This window comes from Aquila chrysaetos, chromosome 13, assembly GCF_900496995.4.
Source record: "Aquila chrysaetos chrysaetos chromosome 13, bAquChr1.4, whole genome shotgun sequence".
In the NCBI taxonomy this organism is placed as follows: Eukaryota; Metazoa; Chordata; class Aves; order Accipitriformes; family Accipitridae; genus Aquila; species Aquila chrysaetos.
Genome location: NC_044016.1, coordinates 20607946 through 20632822, shown reverse-complemented (window position 1 = coordinate 20632822; position 24877 = coordinate 20607946). Strand labels below are relative to the sequence as shown.

Genomic DNA, 24877 nt, shown 5'->3' with positions numbered 1-24877 from the left:
TTCCTTACCTCATTAGCTGTGTTGTGAGTTCCAACTATTCTGATAAAAGATGCAGGCTGTTTATCAAAAGTGATTGTTTGCCAGGATCTACAAAAAAGTCCAGAAAGACATACAAATATTAAACACTGTCACAACAGCTTGCAGTAAAATATACAGAGAATCCACTCAAGTGACAGTACATACTATTATCACTTAACAGGGCAAATAGAGAAACACTTTTCATCACCTGAATTTCCAGCACTCCTTGTTCATTTTTATATTTACGTGCCTTGACTCTGCTTATGTTTCCCATACATACCTTATACTACTATAATTTGCATATAAAAAAACTGAATCAAAGTCTAAAATACTTGACTAATATTGACTGTATTAGATAAACAAAAGATCAGGTAAATAAAAGGAAATGCATCTATCTGTTAACTACCCATAAGAAATCATCAGAGCTCGGTTACAGAAAATTACAACTCTAGGGGAAAAACACCACCCAAAACCTCAGACAAACTCTTCTGACTCTAAGTGGAGCAGTGGAGGCAGAGGAGCCAAGCTTCCTTTGTGTGGGCCAAGGTCCTTCCAATAAATTATGAGTGACATAAAACATTCTTCACAGTCCAGGTTGTGAGGATTTCCTTATGCTGACACAGAGATAGTGGCGAGAACAGACCACCCCCAGAGCTGGAGCGTAACTTTTTGGGCTACACTGAGAACACTATAGGCAGATTGGGACCACTAAATCTTCCTTCCTCATTCATACTCTTGATTTGGGCAAGGTACAACACCTCAAGTAGCCTAACCCACAGCAGGAAAAGGATACTTATTCCTACCATACTTCTGTGCTTACAGAACACACTGACAGTAACACAAAAGAAACAAAAAGAATAATAGGAACTAGAGGTTTCAGTTTGATGCCACTCTTCCACTACACTAGATTAGTACTTGAACACATTAGAATTTAAATTTTTATATTCATAAAACATGGAAGCTATATACAGAATTTAACTTCTTAGCAAAACTAGACTCTATCACAGATGACCTCAGAAATAAAATGTAGTTAAGTATAACTTGTTTAACTCACTACAGAAGAAAAATGTTGGATAGTTTTCCTGAATGTGTTCAGAATACCTTCAGAAGTGTTCGTATAAGAAATAAGGGACTGAAGCAAAACTGGAATAAAACACCACTCACCACCAGAAGACTACCCCAAAGCCTGGCAGTATGAACAGCTTGGTTGCTGACTATTTGTCAGGCACTTGAATTTTCCCTTAGTAGGAAAACCTCTTTGTCACAAACATAGCATTTCTGGGTTTAATTTAGTTGACTATTACTTTTATCACTGCTGTCAGGTTATATTTGCTTAAAGAAGATTATGAGCCCAATCAAGACCTAATTTCAAGTAGTTTACTGGTATTACTGCATGAAGCAATGGATGTAATTACAGTTACTCATCATAATAGAAAGTCGTGGTCTGTGTCAGGCCTCAGAGATACAGCAGTTACCTATCTCACAGCATGGTTTATTTATATCCCTTATATGGCTATGTCCTCCTTATCTTAAAGTTCAGGCTGTTTCTTCAAGCTCTAAATAAAATATAAAATGAGAATGGACTATTTCATTGATCTGTCTCAAGATCTGAAAGACTGCTATGATTTAAACATTTTTTTCCCCTACACAGGGGAACAATTCTTCCTGAGTTTCCTTCTCATATTGTTCTAGTACAGCCAGTCAGTCAATCTTCATGGCCAAATGTAACTTGTTACCTTGAAGTATAAAGTCCCAAAGATGAGTGGCTGAGACAATCTGATGATTGCAACACTACTACTTCTCATAACAAAGTATTGCCATAGTTTGCATTATGCACATGCTTTCACAATTACACATGCACACACTTTACGCAGGGAGAGTGATGATGTAAAAATCAGATTTCCCTATATAGTGATTTGGAAAATATTCTAAAGCTATTCTAAATAAAAGAGTTTAAGATCCTAAAGAAGCCATTAAGAACAGCCCATGGCTTCCTAGCCTCTGAGATAGAGTTTGTGTTCTGTGACAAGAAAATAGGTTAATTAGGGATCATACAATAGAACATAAATGGGTCTGTATTTATTTATAGTACTTCTGAGCAGTGGTCAAATAGACACTGCAAGAGTTCAGTGCAAATTTTCCAAAGATGGCACTAAATGCCATTGTCTGTCATATGAAGTGACAACAAGGAAGCTGACGCATCTATTTGGGAATACAAACTGAAAAGCATGACAGATATTAAGACAGGTTGAGAAAAAGACCTCTGAAGATCCTTTTGACAACACACTTCTAGATCAGCTCTTCCAGGAAGCTCTCAGGTTCTTCCACTTCCCACTGCATTACAAGTCCTTACTTTCTGCTACAATGCTGTTATTAGGATATGATTATATTACGCTTTTAATAATATTAAAACATGATAGAAAATAGTAAAAATTCTTGAGGACCTGAGACTTGAAGGGAGATAGGGTCTTCAATAAATTTGGTCCTGAGAATATTTACTGTTTCGGTATGTGTCCATTTTATTCCTTTCCCATTGGAAAAAGAAAGTCAAAATTATAAACAATTTGTAGAACAGTTATTAAAATTCAAGTTATTAAAATTCAAGAATATTGCCACTAGAGAATTAGTACTTGATGGGATAATGAGAAAATTAGGTCTCTTAGTTTATTTCCTTAGCAAAAAGGAAAAAACAAAGTAGAAAACAACCCAAATGGATTTGGAAAAAGTCACTTTTGAAATAAGCAAGGCAAACCTTCTTCACTAGAAAGCTGCACTGATTTTGACTGTAACAGTACATTTGAGAACATCCATATATACCAAAGCAATACCTCTCCAGTACAGATATAATTATGCAGCAAAGAGATAATTTATGCAGTGTAACTATACCCATATGAGAAGAGAGATTAGTGACAGAACATTATCAAGGCATATCTGCCCTCTTTTTGCATTTTTTGCTGATATAACAAATTCAGTAAGACTTCTATTTATGTATCAAGCCATAACAACTGTTCAGTGCTGTTTCTTAACTAAATTAAAGGCATCACAGGTAAGCCTTAAGTTTCTTTTTAATCTTCTTCTTCTACTACTAGTTATCTCTTCTGGTACTATTGTAATAATTTCAGTTCCGCTGTAGAAATTTTATTTTGCAAATTATTTTGTAGTCATGCCATTTGTGTAGTCATGCCATGTGTATGTGCTTATTTTATATTTACCTCACAAAAGCTAGTCTTTCTATGCTCAAAATCACTTTTGGCGATCTTTACAAAAATTTCCTCCAAACTTTATACATAGCTCTGGTATTGATTCATACATAAGTCACTGTATTCCAGGAACAGCAGCATTAAAACATATCAAAAGCACCTCATTTTTGGTCTGGGATTAGATACTTCTGGGTAATAGATGCCATTTTTTCACCTTCACTCCCCATATGCCAAGCAAACAAACCTTTCCAGCTGGTGGTAATACTTTCACCTTCTTTACCTCGGACATGGTCATAAAGAAGCTATCAGAACTTACTTCTCCCATAAACTGACATTTTCGTATTTGGACTTTCTGTATCGCTGTACTCCTTATTAGTGACCCTATAACAAATTGATTTTTCAGGGTTTAGCTTTTAAGTATTCAGGAAGTGTTGATCTTTTTTTCTGCTTTCACACCTGTCTTGCTGGTTGATTCATTTTAGATTTGCTGCTCAATCTGCAGCAGTCCTGGTCATCACTTTCACAACAGAAATAATCACTACCTCAAGCTGAGTTTTACACCTCTAAAAGAAGACTCAGGACTAGCAGCCTACTCAGATTTATACCAGGGTCCTCAAGCTGAAATGCAGCACTACAAGTTGTTCGGCTAGCAAAGGTCCCCTGACACTACAGCTCCATTTTCCAAAAGAAATTAGACTTGTTACAGTCCTACAGTGTTTTATTTAACACTCTACATCTCACCTCAGCCACCCGACTTCTAACTCTCTTGTTCTGCCTGACTCCCCTAAGGAGATGCAGTAATTGATGATTAGCATTCCAAAGCCATGCTTGCATCCTGAAAGCCTGTCATATTTAATTACATTTTAACTATATTCGTCTTCTATAATAGTCTGAACATAATTTAGATAATTATCTTTTGATCTCTTATTCTCTGACTCTGCCTGTCTCACTTAGAGCTCCTTGCAATGAAAATCACTTTCTCTGCTCAAATATATAAACACTCTTGGGCCAAGTGCTTTCATCTCTCCAACAGCAACAGCTGTCACTGAAAACTCAATGGCTTTGTGCATCCCACAATCTCTTCAACCTACTCTATTCAGAGGAAGAAGAAAATCATTAGAAACCCCTCCACTTTCATGTTTCTTCCTGCCTTTTTCTTTATTAGACTATTGCAAGAAGAATGCAAGAAATACTGATGTCCAGGTAAATTATAACAATAAGCTATCTGTAGCTCCAAAATAGCAATTTACCTCTTAAAGAATTTAATAGCTTTTCTCAGCATTTGGAATCCTTCCCTAGTTATTTCTATGAAAAGCTGCTATCTTTCTAAACATTTATTAAATATAATAGGATATAAATAGTGACACTTTCCCATTACTTCCTTCTCTTCCAGAAAGAACAAATTAAGAAAGAAGTGGAAGCTTATCTTTTATTGAGGTTTTCTAATGAGCCACTGGCACTACAGAGTACTACCACACTGTGGGATCACCAGAGCAACATGGATTATAGCTGAAACCAAGTTCTGCCAAAGATGTAAGATGAAAGGGAAAGCTGTTACATGTAACTAACATTTATCAAGCTGTAATAACCGTATCATATTCATATCATGGCTTGCTTTAGGCTAAGCATGTATATTTTGTCTGTGCACATTGTGCCTCCTCACTTTCCAAGGTGACATACAACCTCCATTTTTTGTTCCTCACTCCAAGAAGAAAAGCAAAGCAGAGTTGGAAGCAAATATAGAAATTAACAACACACCCTGAAAAATGTCAATTACCAGCAAGTAACCTCCATTTTTCTTTCTAACGCTTCTCCACATATGCCTTGTTCTATAGTAAGTAACAAAACACTTCTTAGCTTATTTGAATGTGGACTTTTTCAACTGTGACTACATATTGTTTTAATGAAATACAGCATTCAGTATGATGGAATAGTGAGGAGATATTTGTAAAAGGAGATGACAGGAAAAGAAAAGAAGAGTTGTGTTGTCTTTCCAGATATCAGTGTGATGACTGTACTGAAGTAAACAAGACAGCAAGTAACTAGCATGTGATGTTGCCAAATAAAAAAATTGCATGCACACATAAGCAAGCCAACTGAAACTCGAGAAGTACTGTAGTATGTTCTGCATGATGTGTTACACCCCTTGCTTTATTAATGAATACCATACTAACCTCTACTATGGAGCACGAACAAAATAAACACAGAAGCGCACTAAAAATGCTATAACAGTTACTGTTATACAGACATTTTTCTTTATAAAATACTAAAAAGGTCTACAGCTACCTTATAAATTGCCTATAAAAGACACATTTTCCACCACAACAGTACTAAACAATAAAGCGAAGTAATACTCCCTCTCCTGTTAAAGCTGTAATTTAACATACTAATTCAGAGAGTCACACTCATAAAGCACAGAAATCAAACCCTTTCCATCCAGCCTCCCAAGCCACTGAGGGGGAAGACAAAGCATGAGAAAGAAAATATAATGAGGAATTAAAGATGATCTACATTTCGGTTTTTAAATTAAAGTCAAATTAAGTGTGGTTCTAGCCCCGCCTACCTCAACCAAAACCTGAGACCTAAAAATGAGTTTCCGTCTATTCTCCGTCTATATCATGTCACCATGATAGCACTCTCTCAAAAGGTGGCCCATCAAACATGGTACTTCTAAGGAAGCAAGGAAGGTGCAAGCTAGAAGTAACAGCTTGCTCTCAGAGGCAGAGGCAAAACTCACCTAACAATACATCTTGGTTATATTTATGCTTATGCTATAAGTCCATTGATGAGATAGAAAATATACTTTATCTAGTCTAATAAGGAGAAAAAAAACCCCAAAAGGACTTCAAGTACTAATGGCAGAGGTAATAAAAATGGCTAAGAGAAATATAATGACAGTCTAGAATAAATGAGAATAATAAATACTAAAAATCACCTGTCGCAGTATTTGTTACATAATGGCTTTATATATTGACATGTAAAAAAATGTATTCCCACCTTTTGGGAAAACTCCCCTCAGAAGTTTTTATTCTAAATATACATCCCATAAGGAACACCTAATTTTGAAAGCATCTGAACAAAATTGGTAGTTATTTCTGCGCTATGATTGGTCCCTCCCACTAATTCAAACAAATAAGAACACTTTACTGAACTGCTATAAATGTTTTATTGCATATGATTTATTGTAGAAACCAAACATGGGCTTGATAAAGCAGATCTATTAGAATAAAAATTCTGACATAAAATAGATCTAATGAAGTCTATACTGACTTTCTGACATCTTTATAAAGCTTCTAACGTAAAAGATTCCTTATAGCAACCCCTGCTTTCACAGCTTCAGTGCTGACATTTTTGCTGTTTTAGAAAAAAATATTACATAAAGAAAATGTTAAGATATAGTCAAATTGAGCAATAGTAAAACTGAATGTAGTAATTATTTTTCTAACTAAATGTAGTAACCAATTTTCAAATATATTCACATGCCAATGTAGACATCCAGTAGCATTTTTGTACTGCATAAGCCATGTACTCATATAATTTACCTTCCTCACACATTTGTTTCAATTTCAACAGGTTGTCTTCCTGTACTTCCAGACAGAAAGTTTATATTTAAAAATCTTAAACAAAATAAATTATTAGCGATTTTCTGGTAACCGGCTGGCAGAATGCCATGAGCCAAACTTCTATGCCGTGTCAAGAACTGTGCATGTAGTATCTACACATATGTCCTTGGGGGATGGCAGTGGTGGTGGACAGAGGCTGTGAACTTGAGTAACCTGACCTATGAGTTCATCTTATGTACTTTTGTGTACACCAGAGCACACATGCAGAAGACAAGCTTGCACAATCGTAGAGGTTGAATTAGTTTTGTTGTGCTTACTCATTACCAATAGTTATTGCTCCTGATGTTCATGTAGATAGCAAAGATATGAAAAACCATCCAACACATTAACATATCCACTAACAAAACTAGCAGGCTGCTTTTAACTTTGAAGACTTCTTCCCTCCATAATTCTACAACAGACTGTAAGCTATTTTTATTACATAAATTTTCATACAAATGGAATAGCTGATTAACAGCAAATATATAAACAATATTTTTAGAGATATGAGACAGAATCATGCTCCCTATTAATCAGTTTCTTTGTAGCATGTAGACTAACACTGTATTTATTGCACTTCTCTCTTACATTCCCTTGGGTATGATTTCATGGCCACTCGTAAAAACTTCACATTTACAGCAACCGCCCTTCTATTACTGTCGATAACATCTAATTGACATGTCAAACCTCCAAGGAATGCAGTAAATTGAACCACAGCCTCTGAGAAGAATAAAACAGTGAAAAAAGTAAATCAGCATGTGCCTCCTCGTAACAGCAATACAAGCATACTAAGGTTTGCTAATGGAAGGGAGGAAAACTGTAACCCTTTCTACTACTACACTGAATTATCTATTAACCTCAAGGTCAGAAAACAAAGCCTTGTGACCTCAGACTGAAACTCGCCTAGAAAAAACCTGAACCCGTGACTGCAGTAATTTTAGACATGAGGCTGAAGTGAACCAAGACAGACAAAAATAACAAATACAACTTTTGCTTCTGTTACCATGTTATAGAACAGAAAAAATGTAGCTCCCCTCCAATAGTTTCTGATAAACTAAATTTTAGTATTAATTTGTAACTCTGTACCTTAAAAATTTATAGGCAAAGAGCTGCGTAAAATTCAGAGATATCATTTTAAAAACACAGGAAACTTGACTCATGATGAAAGAGCACAAAAAGTCAGGCAAATCTTGTTTAAGGAGCAACCAAGGTAAAAGGAAAAAGGCAGAATGACTTTATAAATATGTAGCTGAAGTACATGAAATCCATTAAGAAAGAAAAATTGGTTTATAGGGATACAAGAAAAATAATGGAATGAAATTAGGTAATACAATGTTCAGTACTGGTATTGAGATAAAATGATTCTTACTGTGGGAACTCAGTGGGATAGAAAAGCAAAGAGCAGAATCCCTTCAAGTATATGAAACAAACCGATGGAGCATTCTTCTAAAAAAATATACCACATACCACATAGTGCAGAAATCCCCAAAGGACAAACCTAAAGATATAATAATTCTTCCATTTTGTGATTCATAGATATAATCTGTCCTGGTAAAAACATTACTTGTGAATAAATCAATTGCTTAATACTGCATATATCTCAAGACAGGATATTTGTAACACTGAAGACCACACCTGTTTTGGCCAGCATAAGCAAATGTGTACTTTTCAGAGTTTTAATGAAATTAGATCCTGAATATCAACAATCTAATTATGACAAATCTCTAGATTTGATGCATTAACATCTGACTGGCCTCCTGACTATAAAAGGAGATGTCAACAGTTGCTGTATTTAATGACTTTGCCTGTAAGAAACAGCTACAGACAAAATAGCAACTTAACCCCTAGTTCATGAACACCTGGCCATCTCCTATTCATTGCGTTATTAGATGATCTTAAGCAACACTGAATTTGAAAGTAAACAACCATAACTGCAAAACAACAGTTCAAGTATTAGGCATTCCTTTCTTACCTCAGGCAGACAAATGGGCCAGTTTCACAGGAGACATCTATAATCTGGACAACCTTTTTGTAGTAATATTTATTTAAAAAGGTGCTGAGAGTGCGCATGCGTGTGGGTGCCTGCATGCAGAGCTATTTTCAAAAGAGAGACTATTATAACTCAGAGAAGGCAATCCAATGTACTGCCATAGGATCCTTCCATAACATAAAAGCAGTAATCCGCATTGCTGAGTCCTTACCAGAAGCTGCAAATTTGTTCCTGTGCTGACTGGAAAAAAAACTTTGCTTAACAGGATGCAAGAGAGGAGTAGTATTCTCCTCCTAATAAGAAAATTAGAATTTCTGTTACATTGAGCAGAGCTGGCAATAGTTGGCAAAGACCTCTTAAGATGACAGGCTTTTCCAGAATTGTGTAATGTTGTAGGACAAACTGGGACCCAAATGTTTAGGGTGGGGAATATTTAAGTATTCTTAGCCTGTATGAACAATTAATCACAGAAGGAGGACAACAGAATTTACAAGTATCTGAGATGGGCAAGATAGACTGAGGTAAAGCTGAACAACAGAATAAAGTTAAGAGGAATAAACCTACTAAGAGCAAGTTTTCTTACACTATCAAAGAGCTTCTTCATGGCAAATAACAGAAGGTCAAACAGGTTGTATATTTAAGTGAGGCTGACCACTGAAAACAATGGTGTTTGTTGCAAGGCAGAGCAACAGCCAAGATTCTGACTACAATTTATTTTGTAAGACAAAATTAACGTTTACTCACAAAGCAAAATTTAATTCTGGCAATGCATTATCTATAAGGTTTAACAGACACAGGGATCATTTCCCATCATATTCACATTTAGCCTGCATCCCCTAAGTAGGGTCAGGTACTGATAAAATATGCAAAGTGTAACTTGCCATTTTACTGATCATCTTTAGTATTAAAAAGTGACCATAGGACAATCAAGCAAAATACAGTAATATAGTCATGCTGTAACTCTCAAGGAATACATGTATTTCTTGTACCTCTACACTATAAGGAACACTTACAAACCCAGTATGTTGCTGCAGAAATGGGCTACTTGCGTATCCATCTAAAAACCTTACATTCTTCAATCTCAGCAAGCATTTCCTTATAATTAATTATCTTCTTTTCAGAATTTTTGTCAGCACCCTTAAGCTTTTCAAAAGGCATAAAGGTTTCACCTTTCACTAAAAACCACAGAGTTTATATCATCTGATTTCCTTTTTAGCCTGGCAGAGATGACTGATTAAGTCAAGAAGAAAGGGTACAAAGAGGAGAGGACAAAGTTTTGTGATTGATCTCAGGAATAATGTGTAGATCAGGACTTGGAGCTTCAGTATCCAGGATTGTCCCCTATGTACAATATACACACCATATATATCAACTTAATATTGGTTCTACAGAACCTAATTCACTAACACTCATCAAGTATTTTTAGCTGTTTTGGTGGCATGTGTTGGAAAACAGGCATGGTACCATGTTCAAGTAAATGCAGAAGGCAATCAAGTGAAATTGAGAATAAGGATGTTTTAAAATGGAACGTAGGGAACGTTCTCAGAACCAACAAGTCTGAATGCTTCTATAACCTGGTCCCTGGGCTCAGGGAAACACAACTCTGATTTGAATTTCAGCATTTGTATAAATCTATCCTAACAACAAGAAGTAAAGACAATATATAGAATAAGTAATATTATCTCAGATTCTGGTGTGTTCTTCCCTCCACCCCCCAACAAATACTCTGCCCACTAAGCAATGCTGTCTCTTTGGCATATTAAAAAAGAAAAAAAAAAGAAAATGGACTGAGAAAGTCAATGGACATTGAAGTCTACGTGAATCTACCCAATGTGTATGTGAAATATGCAACAAAAAGCCTATGAAATGGTTAATGTCTCAGAATGACAGATTTACCATAAAACATCAAAGTGCAGGTAAAGTAATTGGTGAAATAGTTAAAGTAAATTCATACTGTCTTTAAGAAAAAGAAGTAAAACCACAACAAAAACTCCTATTGAAAAGCTCTAGAAACTGGGTGCTCAAACAAAATCTCAAACAAATATGCATGCAAGAAGTCTTCACTCTATTGCTTAGTGGACAGCGAATGAGAAAAGTTGCTGTGTCAAAAGGGAAGGCAATGCTGAGCACTATGCATGGAGATAATGCAAAGGACAAGTCTGATTATCCAACCCAGGACTTTGCATTGGTAACTTCTAAAGTAAATGTGGTCAATGTATGCAAATTTGACAAATCAATTGTAACTATGTTGGATTAATATGTTTTTAAAAGTCACAGGCATCAAAACAGGAAGCAAGAAATCTACAGGAACACCACGTCTCAGACAGATAAATGACAGCAACAGCTTGTGATGAAAGCACCATGGCACATCATCATGGTGATTTACACGACTCACAAGGTAGCACAAAATCAGTGATTCTGGCAACAGGTGGCCTTGCTCAGATTCACTTAGGATAAGTAGTTGCAAAGATGAATACATAGATGAAAGAAGATGGCTAGTGCAGAATACACAAGAATGAGTGCAACAATCAGACAGATGAAATCCCATCCACTTTCACAATACGGAAAAAAAAATCCCTACCTGGTCAAACCAAAGATGCTTTATGAATATCAACCCAGAAAACAAGATAATCAGAAAAAGAATAAATAAATAAATGTCTGGATATCAGAAACATATTTAGGGGTTGATAAAATAATTAATGCAGCCTCTCTCTCCTTCAGTACTGCCTTTTCTCTCTTCAAAGCAGAATGAAACTACATGTATTAAACCCCCCTCCTGTATCTAGTGCTTACAGTAGAAGCAGTGGTTATCTGTACAGAGTGAGAACTAGCTTATACTTAAAATGTAATCTCTTGTAATAGGAATAACTTGAAAGTTTGCTGTTTTATCACAGAAGCTTTAGAAAGTCACCTGGCAAGAATCAAAAAGGCAAAGCCATTGGGAAGTTTAATTTCTACTAAAATGTCAATGTAATAATAAATAATAATAATTATTATCATTATTATTATAAAATAATTATTAAAATGGATAATAATTAAACGAAATTAATGATTTCTTTCATTTTTATTTTAAATAGAAGACTATGCAACAGATATTTTACACATACTTAATTACCACTGTTTATTTTGAAAAAAAATTCAAAAGCAAAAGTGCTCACAGATCCATTCAATCTGAATTTATTACCATGAAAAGTCAATATAAACTTCCTGCTATTGATCCAAGAGAAGGAGAAAACCAGGGCTTACTGTAAAGCATGATCAATAGAATAGCATAAGTATATTATGTACTCCTGGAAGAGTAAGGCATATTCTTTTCTTCAGGATTTATATTACTGTTTGAAATATTTAAAAAATAACCCCAAAACCCAAAAACATCACCACCAAAAAAACAGCTGAAGTGAACACGAATTCAGTAAGACAGTAATCAAGTTACCCATTCCTAGAGAACACTGTGTGTTTGGAGAATTCCCTAGGATTTCACTTTTGTGGGCTAGGGGTTTAAAGTCGTCTCTGCTTATTCCCTCCAACCCAGAAAAGAACAATGTAATTCAGCTTCACCAGCACAGCTTGGCCCTTCGCAGAGTTTTATAAAGATATTTGTGTATATTAATGACACACTTTGGGATAATTATTATTTCAAGTTTCCTCCCTCCCAAATGTATTTTTTCTAGATGATATATTACAAAGTAATAAAACAAACATCTATTTATATTCTTAGCTTGACAATTTTTACAGGCCTCCAAAGAGACACTGAAGTCTTTGATGGCATGGGAGAAAAATTCAATACCCAGAAGAATGTTCTATGTTAGGGAATGTTTTGACTGTACAGAGCTACACAATTCTGATGACAAGGTGGAGTGCTTATGGGTGAGGATGAGAGGGAAGGCCAATAAGGCAGATATTGTGCTGGGAGTCTGTTATAGACCACCAGACCAGGTTGAAGAGACAAATGAATCATTCTACAAGCAGCTGGCAGTAGTCTCAGAATCATGTGTCCTTGCCCTCGTGAAGGACTTTCAAGACATCTGCTAGAAATACAACACAGCAGTGAGTAAACAATCTAGGAGGTTCCTGGAGTGTGTGGAAGATAACTTCCTGACACAGCTGGTAGGTGAGCAAACCAGGGGAGGAGCCTTGCTAGACCTACTGTTTACGAACAGGGAAGGACTGGTGGGAGGTGTGATGGTCGGAGGCCGCCTTGGGCTTAGCGACCATGAAATGATAGGATTTTCAATTCTTAGTGAGGCAAGGAAGGTGGTCAGCAAAACCACCACTATGGACTTCCGGAGGGCTAACTTTGGCCTCTTCAAGGCACTGGTTGAGAGAGTCCCTTAGGAGACAGTCCTGAAGGGCAAAGGGGTCCAGGAGGGATAGACATTCTTTAAGAAGGAAATCTTAATGGCTCAGGACCAGGCTATTCCCATGTGCTGCAAGTCGAACCACCGAGGAAAACGACCAGCCTGGCTGAATGGGGAGCTTTTGCTAGGACTCAAGAAAAAAAGGAGAGTTTATCATCTCTGGAGGAAAGGGTGGGCAACTTGGGACGAGTACAGGGATCTTGTTAGATCATACAGAGAGAAAATTAGAAAGGCAAAAGCTCAGTTAGAACTAAATCTGGCCACTATTGTAAGGGACAACAAAAAATGTTTTTACAAATATGTTAACAGTAAAAAGAATCCCAAGGAGAATATCTATTCTTTAATGGATACAGAAGGAAACGTTGCCACCAGAGATGAGGAAAAGGCTGAGGTACTTAATGCCTTCTTTGCCTCAGTCTTTAATAGAGAGACCAGTTATCCTCAGGGTACTCTACCCCCTGAGCTGGAAGGCAAGGACGGAGAGCAGAATATACACCCCTTAATCCAGGAGGAAATAGTTAGTGACCTCCTACGCCATTTGGACACTCACAAGTCTATGGGACCAGATAGGATCTATCCAACAGTACTGAGGGAGCTGGCAGAGGTCCTTGCCAAGCCACTCTCCATCATCTATCAGCAATCCTGGTCAACAGGGGAGGTCCCAGAGGACTGGAGGCTTGCCAATGTGACGCCCATTTACAAGAAGGGTCGGAGGGAGGATCCGGGGAACTACAGGCCTGTCAGCCTGACCTTGGTACCGGGGAAGATTATGGAATGGTTTGTCTTGAGAGCACTCACATGGCAAGTCCAGGATAAGAAGGGGATCAGGCCCAGTCAGCATGGGTTTACGAAAGGCAGGTCCTGCTTGACCAACCTGATCTCCTTCTATGACCAGGCGACCCGCCTAGTGGATGAGGGAAAGGCTGTGGATGTTATCTTCCTTGACTTCAGCAAGGCCTTTGACACTGTCTCTCATGGCATACTCTTTGAGAAGCTGTGTCTCATGGCTTGGATAAGTGCACTCTTCGCTGGGTGAAAAACTGGCTGGCTGGATGAGCCCAGAGGGTTGTGGTGAATGGGGTGAAATCCAGTTGGCAGCAGGTCACAAGTGGTGTTCCCCAGGGCTCGGTGTTGGGCCCCGTTCTGTTTAATATCTTTATCAATGATTTGGATGAGGGGATTGAGTGCACCCTCAGCAAGTTTGCAGATGACACCAAGTTGGGAGGCAGGGTCAATCTGCTTGAGGGTAGGGAGGCTCTACAGAGAGATCTGGACAGGCTGGATCGATGGGCTGAGGCCAATACTATGAAGTTCAACAAGGCCGAGTGCCGGGTCCTGCACTTCGGTCACAACAACCCCATGCAGCGCTACAGGCTTGGGGAAGAGTGGCTGGAAAGCTGCCCGGCAGAGAAAGACGTGGGGGTGCTGGTTGACAGCCGGCTGAATATGAGCCAGCAGTGTGCCCAGGTGGCCAAGAAGGCCAACAGCATCCTGGCCTGTATCAGAAATAGCGTGGCCAGCAGGAGCAGGGAGGTGATTGTTCCCCTGTACTCGGCACTGGTGAGGCTGCACCTCGAGTACTGTGTTCAGTTCGGGCCCCTCACTACAAGAAAGACGTTGAGTTGCTGGAGCGTATTCAGAGAAGGGCAACCAAGCTGGTGAGGGGCCTGGAGTACAAGTCTTATGAAGAGCAGCTGAGGGAGCTGGGGCTGTTTTGTCTAGAGAAGAGGAGGCTGAGGGGAGACCTTATCACTCTCTACAACTACGTGAAAGGGGGGTGTAGTGAGGTGGGTGCTGGACTCTTCTGTCAGGTGGCTGGAGATAGGATGAGAGGAAATGGCCCCAGGTTGAGGCAAGGGAGATTTAGGTTAGATACTAGGAAAAATTTTTTTACTGAGAGGGTTGTCAGACATTGGAATAGGCTGCCCAGGGAAGTGGTGGAGTCACCATCCCTGGAGGTATTCAAAAAGGGAGTAGACGGGGTACTTCAGGACATGGTTTAGTGGGCATGGTTGATGGTTGGACTCGATGATCTTGAAGGTCTCTTCCAACCTAAATGATTCTATGATTAAGAAACAGGTACTGATACTATGGGCATTATTTGGCATTGCTTATTTTCTGTAAGCAGAACTGAGCTAACATCCAAACTGATGTCAGAGTTACTGTGATGTTTTCTTCATTCTCCTCACAGTAACGTGCATGAAGAGGAGCTGAGAACAGGCCAGTCACAAGGCAAAGAGGAGCACAGCAAAACTTCAATGCATATGGCACATGCAGAGCTGCAGTAAGTGTATGGCAAAACATTCAAGGGAGACTAAGAGACTGCAGTTCGCAACTCCTTGCTACTCTGTTCGAGGCTCAACATGCATATTTGTGGCTGAAAAGCAACCATAAGGAACTGAAGGTAGAACTGGCAAAAAGAAAAGACAAATGAACAATTTGAAAACCTTCTTGTAATCCTGAATCACCACTAAGAAACATAACTTAAAAGAAGCTAGATCTTTTTTCAACCAAACTAAACTCAGCTAAAATAAAAGCTAGCAAATGAAATGTCAGATGCAGAGTTTTCCTATTACTGAGAGGCTCCTAATGCTCTGAAATGGAATACAAGTCTGGTTTCTCTCTGTGAAATCTTAATTCTTTGTGCTTAATAAGGTAGGTCTGTGAAGCTGGAGCCTCTTTCTTCTTTTGCTTTATTAGAATATTTCAAAATGCGAGCATATAAACACAAGGAAAAATATGTACTTCAATGCCTCTATCATTCAGGGCTTTTAAGCTCAAAAATTACACAAAATGACCCTTTATATCTGTCTGACTTGCTCCAGTAGGCATTACTAGCGGCATAATGAACAGATTAATGAGAACACTCAGTTTATTTTTGTGAAGTGAGACTTGAAATTGAGCTTAACAATGTAGCAATTTCCCAGACATCTTGCTTGGGTGTATTTCATCTTTGTATTGTATGAATGTACCTACACTGAGTTCGGCAACTCTGGAAGAGGCATTTGGATTTCACAGAGTTGCTGTGAAATTTGCTTCATGTAAAATATGATGAACCATGGTGGAAACAGACTCTGTTTGACAGAAGAGGTACAACAACAGTTTCGCTGTGAAATTAACTTAATGTAAAATAGATGAAGTGTGGTCAAAATACTCTGTTTGACATTGCAGGTAAAAGAGCAGTTCCTTTTATTCTGTTCCACCCTGCACTTGGGAGCTCAGGCGTGAGACAGAATTAAGAATTATACAAAAATTATGAAAAATCTTCTTTTCTCATTCTAGGTATGACAGGACAGTAGATGCAAGCAATACTGATGGGAAGCAACACAAAAAGTGATGTGAGTGTACAGGCAGTTGGAAAGGCAAGCCAGCTGAGAAATGTTCAAGATGTTTTATTATGAGAGAAAACAGTCCTATGAAGTGGTTAAGGAGAAGAATGATGGATGAAAATGGATGTGAGGAAATTCTAGAGATGGGATCACAGAGTAAAGTGGAGGAACTAGAGGAGGAGAGGAGGGAAAAGCTGCTTTGTTTGTGGCTAAACATAAGGAACTACATATATGAGTACGTTAACGTGCCACATGCAGTTACGAGGAAAGGTATTCACACACTTCAAATATCTCTACAGCAAAAAAAATAATCACATCGTGATAGAGATTAGCCTGGTTTCACAAAGGTATACCCAGAAAAAAAAATCCAAAATTGAGTTTGCCACTAACATTGTATAAAGCACAAGTATTTTCTCACTTGAAGTCCTTAGACAACATGCAAAACACTCTTCTTTACATCTGAAAAGTGGTTTAGAACTTTTAAGTGCATGACCAAGATCTCTCTAGGTGTTCTTTACCTGTGATTTATTATCAAAGGAAATACAGCAGTGCCTGAAAACTGGAAATGCACATAGTACATCATAGGATAGAAATATGAAACACTGGACAAGAGCAGTAAACCTCAAAGTTGAAAATTATTCTTGAAAAATCATTCAGAAGACAGTTAATAAGTTTTGTTAATGAATCTTGCATCCACATCCCAAAGGGCCTTTCATGTGAAAATACTAATTACATTCATAAAAAAACTATAGGAAAAAAATGAGGGGAACTGAGCTGAGAATTTAGGATTTGAAATAGTTATTATATAATAAAAAGATAATAAGCAATGGAAATGTGAAATTAAGTTTGGAAGTTTTTAAACATTTATCATAACAGCAGTATGCTCTTATAATGCAATATGTTATAAACCTTCTGAAAATGAAGTCATGCCCTCCACAAGAAAATCATAAAACTGTCCCAAACCAGCCATATAGACAGTTGATACTAGCTGCCTTAGAACTGCCCATCAATAAACAATATTCATTGTCTCCCAAATTCTAGCAGAGTATTAGACCCTTTTCTCCTACTGGGGAATTGAACATGGTATGTCTGCTGCCAATGGATTAGATCCATTTCACAATAACTACACAAGAGAACTTTAAAGAACAATAGTTGATAACTGTTGTGATAGCCTGTTTCGTATTTGTCTTTACAGGGCTTATTTTATGAAAAGTGTCATTAACTCTGAAGTCTGACTTCTACTGGCCTTTGCTATCTTCTGTTTTTCGTTTGACTTTCAGACTCCTTGTCAGCAAGTTCTTCTAACAAGTGCAGGTCTCTATTGTTATGACACTAACACACTCAAGCCCACTTATCATAAATATTTAAAAAAATAGGATGGAACATGACTGTTTTTCATTACTGTCATACTGTGTAGAGAAAAACAGCTTATTGTGGAAAAGAAAAAAAAATAGCCTCCATAAAGCATTTGAAAATTGACAATTACACAACTAGTATGCATTAATTGGCTCTCACTTAGATAAGGTATGCAAGCTTCCCCTGTGAAGATAACAGACATCCAGTTTCTGTTTTCAGCCTTTTAAAACTGGGAGAAGAGGAGGTTAGGAGTAGCCCGTCAGTTCCTGGTGTTGAGCATTGAATTATTAATTTTCAGAAAATACTACATTAAAAATACCATTAAAACAACCCAAAGCAGCATACTGATAGTTTAAAGGGGAAGTTCATGCTTCAGTAGACTGCCAAAACCAATATATGCTATTTAAACATAATTTACTTTTCTTTCTCATGGTTTTGTTTGCCACTTACTGATCATCAAAGGTGTCTGTTGAAGTCTCTGTTTGCTATCTTTATGGTTCATCCTACCCCTTGTGCCAGAGATTCAGCAAAATGATTTGGTGACCACACAGGACGCTTGGGAGACAGCACGCTAATGACTTTCACAAAGGACTGTAACTCCACTGAAAGACCGGGTAGACAGAAAGTCAGGCAGCGAACAGCAAAGGAAACAACTCTTATCAACATGTCTTTGAAGACAGGAAAGTGAATAGAGAATATTTCTAGCAAAGTAAATTTTCTCATTGCAAGTATTCTGTCTCTTCAAATGTGGGCCCCTGTGAAATTCTGCCATGTTTTAACTCCATCCACTTTCATTTGCTACTGCAGCATATCCTACACAGAAAAGCAAGTGAGTTATTTTTCTGGAGTCTACTGCAGTATATTAAACACTGAACTGAAGTCAGAAAGGGTAAACCTGGGATTTCAAAACCTTATCAACCACTTAGACTGCACTCACATCTCCAAAATTTGTAAGAGAAACAGACGTAATTTGGAGTATACTTTTTGGAAAGAATTCATATTTTAGCCTGACACAAATACACGTATAATGATTCTTAGTTGACTGTTGCTCTGGGAGGTACTTGTAGTCAATCAGGCAATAATAGTCCCATGCAGGGACATATCTACTTCTCATTTTCTTTAAGCCTAAGTGATGACAATTTTTATACCAATGCAGGATTAGTCCTTTTTGGGCTGGGATGGCCAAGTATTCCTCAAAAAAATTAGGATTTGGCTGAGACAAAAAATAGTTTCAAAATTTGACCACATTAACAAAAGATTTGATCCATTTCTTTCAGGTCAGAGAAGAGTGCGGCATTCATAAGCATACAGAAAACGAAGAGATGAGGGTACTGTTGCTTCCACCCTGTTATGCTGTAGTGTGGTTAAGGCAAATTGCTGAACGCAGGAATCTTTAACTGTCTGCCTAAACCTGGTGATGAGTCAAACCCAGGCACAGTGCCCGAGTTTGATTCTTGCTTTTCCTTGGCGAGTGCCTGAATCACTTGACTAAAAGGCAGTCAGAGGCAGATTTCTCTCTGTTGGAGCTGTGCTGTTTGCATAAAATACCAATGTAAACATGGTAAGAGGAAGGACAGAGACAGAAAAAACAAACCAACAGTCTTTTGCGTCCAGCAGGAGTATCTTTACCATTACACTATGACAGTAAGCCAGACAAACTGTACCACCTCTGCCTTACTACAACATCTGTTAATTTTGGTTAAAAACCAACTCTTCATCTCCTCTGTTTGCTGTTGTTCAAATTACATAGAGTGAAAAGAACTTGTTTGTTTTCAGGGCAAAAGATCCACATTTTCAATTTGTTTTGAGATGCCTTTTTTTTTTTTTTTTTTTTTAAACTTATAGAAACTAAACCAAAATGTCAGTTCTTCACATATTCCTACCAGTGACTGGTTCAATTTTCTTCATTAAGATGTCTCCATCACAATATCGAAACCGTACCCAACAATTTTAAATAAGGGCCTTCATCCAGTTCCTGAGTCGCTGGATGATGATGTCTCTTCTGTTCTACATTCAACTGGTTTTGAGTACTAAGAGTATGGCTTGTTAGGTCACAGTACCATGTTTCAGTATTTTTCAGTAAAATAAAAGTGGTCCAGCTCTGACTGTATGCAGTTATGATCCTCTGTACTTTACAGATCTGTCCTAACATTTGTAGCATTTGGCAGTTATATAGTATTTTATACATTTATTTTACATATTTAATATATATAAATATACATATATTATTGTATATGTTTATTTTTCTATACGATACATGTTCTTATTTATATAGTATTTAGAGTTATCAACCTGCCATTACAATCAAAGTAATTTTTGAGCTGAAGTAATTTCAGCATTTCTGCAAATCCTATTTGAAAAGAAAATTAAACATATTTAAAGGGTTTTCTTTTCTGTGGTGGTGTGACTGTAAAAAAAAATAAATTCCAACTTGCTGATCATAAAGGGCAAGAGATTTAAATTGAACATGAAAAAGTGCTGTCAAATGCAAAGAAATCACCTGAAAATTGAAGGGGGTGTGGGGAGGACAAACCTTTCAATTTAACTCAGTTACAGATGATACAGTTTTTAAGAGTAACTGCAGAGGATAGAAAACTTTCAAAGAGAAGTAAAATTTTTTCAAATTGATGCTTTTCTTTTCTTTTTTTCTAGTCCTTGTTAAATTGAATTGTTCTGGAGTCCACTGAGCTTTTGTAAGTGTAAGTTTCAGGACCAGGTCTTTGTCTTTGTTCAGAGCAGATAGTTACAGACAGTACTAGGACATTAAGTCTGTAGACTTCAAGGTTAAAGACTGGCATTTTGCCAGCTGGATGCCTGTCTGTCAGAGCAAGAAGTTAGGCAAAATGCAATTCTGTAATCCACATGAAAACAGTTCCTGCAGCCACAGCTTTGAGAACTTCCAGAGCACCTAAGTTTTGAATCAAGATCTTGAAGTATACCATGAGAAGGCAGCTATCTTTATATCAGGGATGCACCTATACTTGTCCAAGGTTAAGGCTTTAAAAAAACAAAGTTTGTTTTGAACATGGTGAGTAGATACTTGAACTGGGCAGTCAATCAGCAATTCCACCTGCACTGTGCATACTTCAGCAAGTGCTGCTTTTGACTGTTAGAGGCTATTAGTATCAAAATGTACAAGGAAAAAGTACAAAAAGATTCTGATTCTGAGTCCCTCTCCCTTTTGTGGTTTCAGGCTTCTAGTGCTCCCACTGCTGGAGGCAGACAAAAAGATGAATTTTATCTATTACGCTGAGATGCCTTTGAGAATGATTAAATCTCCTTTACTCTTTCTCCAGACTTGCAGGCAGAACCCAGGTTTTCTACTCATCCATACCCTGCCCTTTACAGACAGTGAAAGGACATGTCAAGTTCTCCTTCACCAACACATCTAGACCACACTGTAACACGTCTGAATTGCACTATTTGTTAAGACATAGAATATAAACTTTAGAAAAATGTGTATCAACAGTGTTGCTAGGAAGGACTGAATAACTCTCTTGCTTGATGTGACAAACTGAGATACATCTCTGAATTTGTAAAATCAATTTTGTTTTGGTTGGCACAAAGACAGAATGGGTGGGGGCTGTCCCCATATGAGCTGATGACTTCAATTTTGTCCCAGGAAAGAAAGCATACCTTATGGAAAGCTGACTCAGGGAAAGGGAGGGAAATAAGATTTTTGTAAGTCTGAGCTTCCCTGGGGATCAGCCAGGAGATCATACCCTATCAACATTCACTGAATACTGAGCATACCTGGCTTCTGGATATGTAATGTATAAATATGCAGCCTGTCTTTTCAGTCCCATGACTGACAAGGATCTGGGTCATTCTTTATTTGGAATTAGAACAATCAAATGGTTTAAGAAGGCTATCAACACTGAATTATTCTTCCATACTAGAAGAATGGGTTTTATCAGCAGACCAAACAATTGCAGAAAATCCAACGGAGAGTTGTGAGAGACTGAAAGAGTTAACATCTCAAACATTGTGGTGGGGCAAGTTCTGCTTAAAGACAAACCCTGCACAGCAAGGAACCAAGGTCAAAAGCCCATCAGCTCAGATATCAGCAACAGGAGGGGGAGGGTGTGCTGGAGGGTGCACAGCTCCCTGTTCTGATAAGCTGTTCTGATACAAAGATCAAACAAATGGCCAAGTCTGCAGGGAAGGAGAAGTCACTCCACAAAGGACCCTCAAGCCCAAAGGCTCACAAACTGCTCATTAGCCTAATAAGTTTGAATGCCCGCCTGAAGGAGGGGCAAGGATGATAAAAGGACACAAACTGAAGCCCCAGGTGTGCAAGCCCACCAGAATTGGACCCCTCGGCTGACTGAACCAACGCTGGACCCAGGACCAGTGAAATCTTTCTCTCTTCCTTTTTCTCTCTCTGTCTTCTTCTCTCTTTCCTCTTCCACAATCCCTACACCTCATCCCTTTAAGACATAAAGCCATTGACCAAGTCTGGGACTAAAAGTGGATCCAGCTGCCCTGGGCCCTTCTCTGAGGAGGAATCTAGAAAGCAAAGGGGTCTGCTCTGAACCTTGTGACTTGACAGGAGGGATCTCCTTATTCCCTGAATTGATGTGTATGGTTACCCTGGGTTACGCAGTTTACAGAAGTAGTCTTACGCCAATTCCTGTTGTGAGAAACCCTGCCACCTACTACCATGCCTCCCCAGTTCAGTTTGCTTCTGTCATGAATAAAATCTTTAACTGATCATTTGGTGTTGTTTCACCTTAATTTAGCCCAGGGGAATTTCGAATTGAACACGACTCCCCGGTCTGTCCAGTCTGGGTCGTGACAAGAGTATACATACGGAGAGTATTCATACCCAATTTCTCCTGATTTAAGTATACAAATGAAAATTAAAGAGTTTTTCTCTCTTTTTTATCTCTTTTTAAGAAGAATGTTTTTTCTATGGAAGGGTCCTGTTCAAAGACAGAGTGGTCAGTGCATGTAAGTCAGGTACTCTGCTTTTGAACAGAGACAAGGTCAAGCGTAGGTAACTGATCTGTTATGGTTTCATCCTTAGCCTCACTCTCCCCATCCCCTTCAAATATCATACATTACATTTATGTGCTTTGATAAGAGAGAAAGGCATTTGATTAAGAAAATCCTTTACCAAGCCTGCTCTCTTTCTTCTCCTACCATGTTTCTCAATGCAGGGTGATATGACACCAAGGTAACCATAAACACGTGAACTCCGGAGAAACATAGTTTAACTTCCAGTGATCACAAAACCAAGGGTATGGTAGGCAGACTGTTTCTGAGAATGAGCAATCAAACTGATTGTTTGAAGATCGAGTACTGATTTGGATCTTCAGAACTTGATTCTGGTTTGACAGTCTAGGTACTCAGCCACACTAGAAACTATTACCTCCTGAAGTTGTATTTACAAGGGTCTACAGGTAGTAAACTCCAGGTTATGTCATGATCATTCTTTTCACAGTCAAATAGTCACCTATGTAAGTGCTGAACAAAAGGATTAAAAAAAACCCCCAAACCAAAAAACCCAGTTTCTAGTTTGTGCAAATAAGTGGAAAAAAAATAAACTCACTTGCAGGAATTTTTTGTGCGATCGGCCACCATAGTCCACTGCTGCTGATTCGTTGAAACCTCAATGTAGTAGCTGTAGCTCCGATCATCACAGTCCCAAAGTAGCAACCTAAGTACAAAGAAGTTGTTGGGTGATAAGTAAAATAAACTTTAAACCAAGCTGCTTAAGTCTTCCAGTCCTTTATTTCCTCATCTTAATCCTTTATAAATTTAGCTGTTTCTTTTGGAACATCCCTCTAACACTCAACAAGGTCTTTACTGTTTCTGTCATCTCAAACTCGACTGTCTCTATTTTTACTATCCTAAGGCCAGTAATAGACTTACAGGCCTATAATAACCATCTTACTAACATTGATCTATTACATTCAACCAATTACTTTTAATTTATTTCAAAGTCAATAAATGATCTAATTTATTTGGCATGTGGCATTGCCTGCTGTAAACCTGAATCAAAGATCTGTTTGGAAAGGTCAGTTTAAGAGGGGAAAAAAGATTCTGGTGACTAAAAAGATTACACTGTCTTCTTAACTGTATTCTCTTTTTTTTTTTTTTTGGTAAATACATCAGAAATATTAAAAAAAAAAAAAAAAAAAAAAAGAGCAAGTAGGAAAATGGGAATTCCCAGTCCTGGTTCATCATAATATGAGAAAAAAGGCAATGAATTGTTGACCAAATTGCTAAAAAGACAGAAGAAAAAGGAATAAAATAGAGGTCTCAAGGACTCATTCCACACTCATTCTAACAAACATGCAGCTCTTCAGGAAGGGCACTAAATAACATATTGAACAGCCTTCAATTTCCATACTTGTCTCTCAGAGAGGAAGATGTAAAGCATCAGGGATGTGATCTAACTTAAGTATATCATTCTCAAAAAACACATCTGGCAAATGTTGTGTCTTCTCTACTTCTCTTTATATGGGGATTATCTCCCTGTTGCAAGAGATATTTGAAACCTCACCATCATTCCTCAATTTCATTTTATTTCTAAGGATATGAATTAAAGCAAAACCAAGAACCTTGCCTCTCCTCTCCCTCTCAGTGGGTGGGATTGAGGTATGTGTACTTAAGAAAGATATCCAGCACAGAATGCCTTCTTTCCCCAAAACTGTGAAAAATTCTATCCAGCATGTTTGCAAACCAATATGGAGCATTCTTTTTTCCAGTGAAGCATCCACAAATGACAAAAGGGTATTTAAACAACTTAAAGGGGCAATAGACTGGCCAGAACAGAGGCAGACACTTCTGCAATTTCTTCTTTAGAAGCAGTTAAATGTTGTCCATATTTTGATATAAACTCAATGGCAAACATGATATCAAAACCAAAATTTAAAAAATCTTTTCTATTTGAGTTAGAGGTGACTGAAAGCAAAACCCACATGCTGCATCTACCATTCTCTGAAATAATGCTCTCTTGTCAACCTACCCCAAGTTCTTGAATTGCAATATTCTAAGTGAACAATCCACATTATGT

The 24877-nt window shown here is 37.9% G+C and overlaps 1 protein-coding gene across 5 annotated transcripts in view; it reads right to left on the bottom strand.

Annotated features, from left to right (window-relative positions):
* BTBD9 (BTB domain containing 9) overlaps positions 1 to 24877 on the bottom strand; it is a 144066-nt gene that overhangs the window by 13730 nt on the left and 105459 nt on the right. For 3 of the 5 annotated variants that reach the window (XM_030036175.2, XM_030036173.2, XM_030036174.2), the window contains exons 10-11: positions 23408 to 23515; positions 9 to 87 (exon numbers count right to left, since the gene is read on the bottom strand). In XM_030036175.2, the coding sequence (XP_029892035.1) occupies positions 9 to 87; positions 23408 to 23515 (187 nt within the window). Of the gene's footprint in view, positions 1 to 8; positions 88 to 13288; positions 13299 to 18288; positions 18299 to 23403; positions 23516 to 24877 lie in introns of those variants that run through there. The other 2 variants (XM_030036177.2, XM_030036178.2) reach the window with 2 other exon arrangements.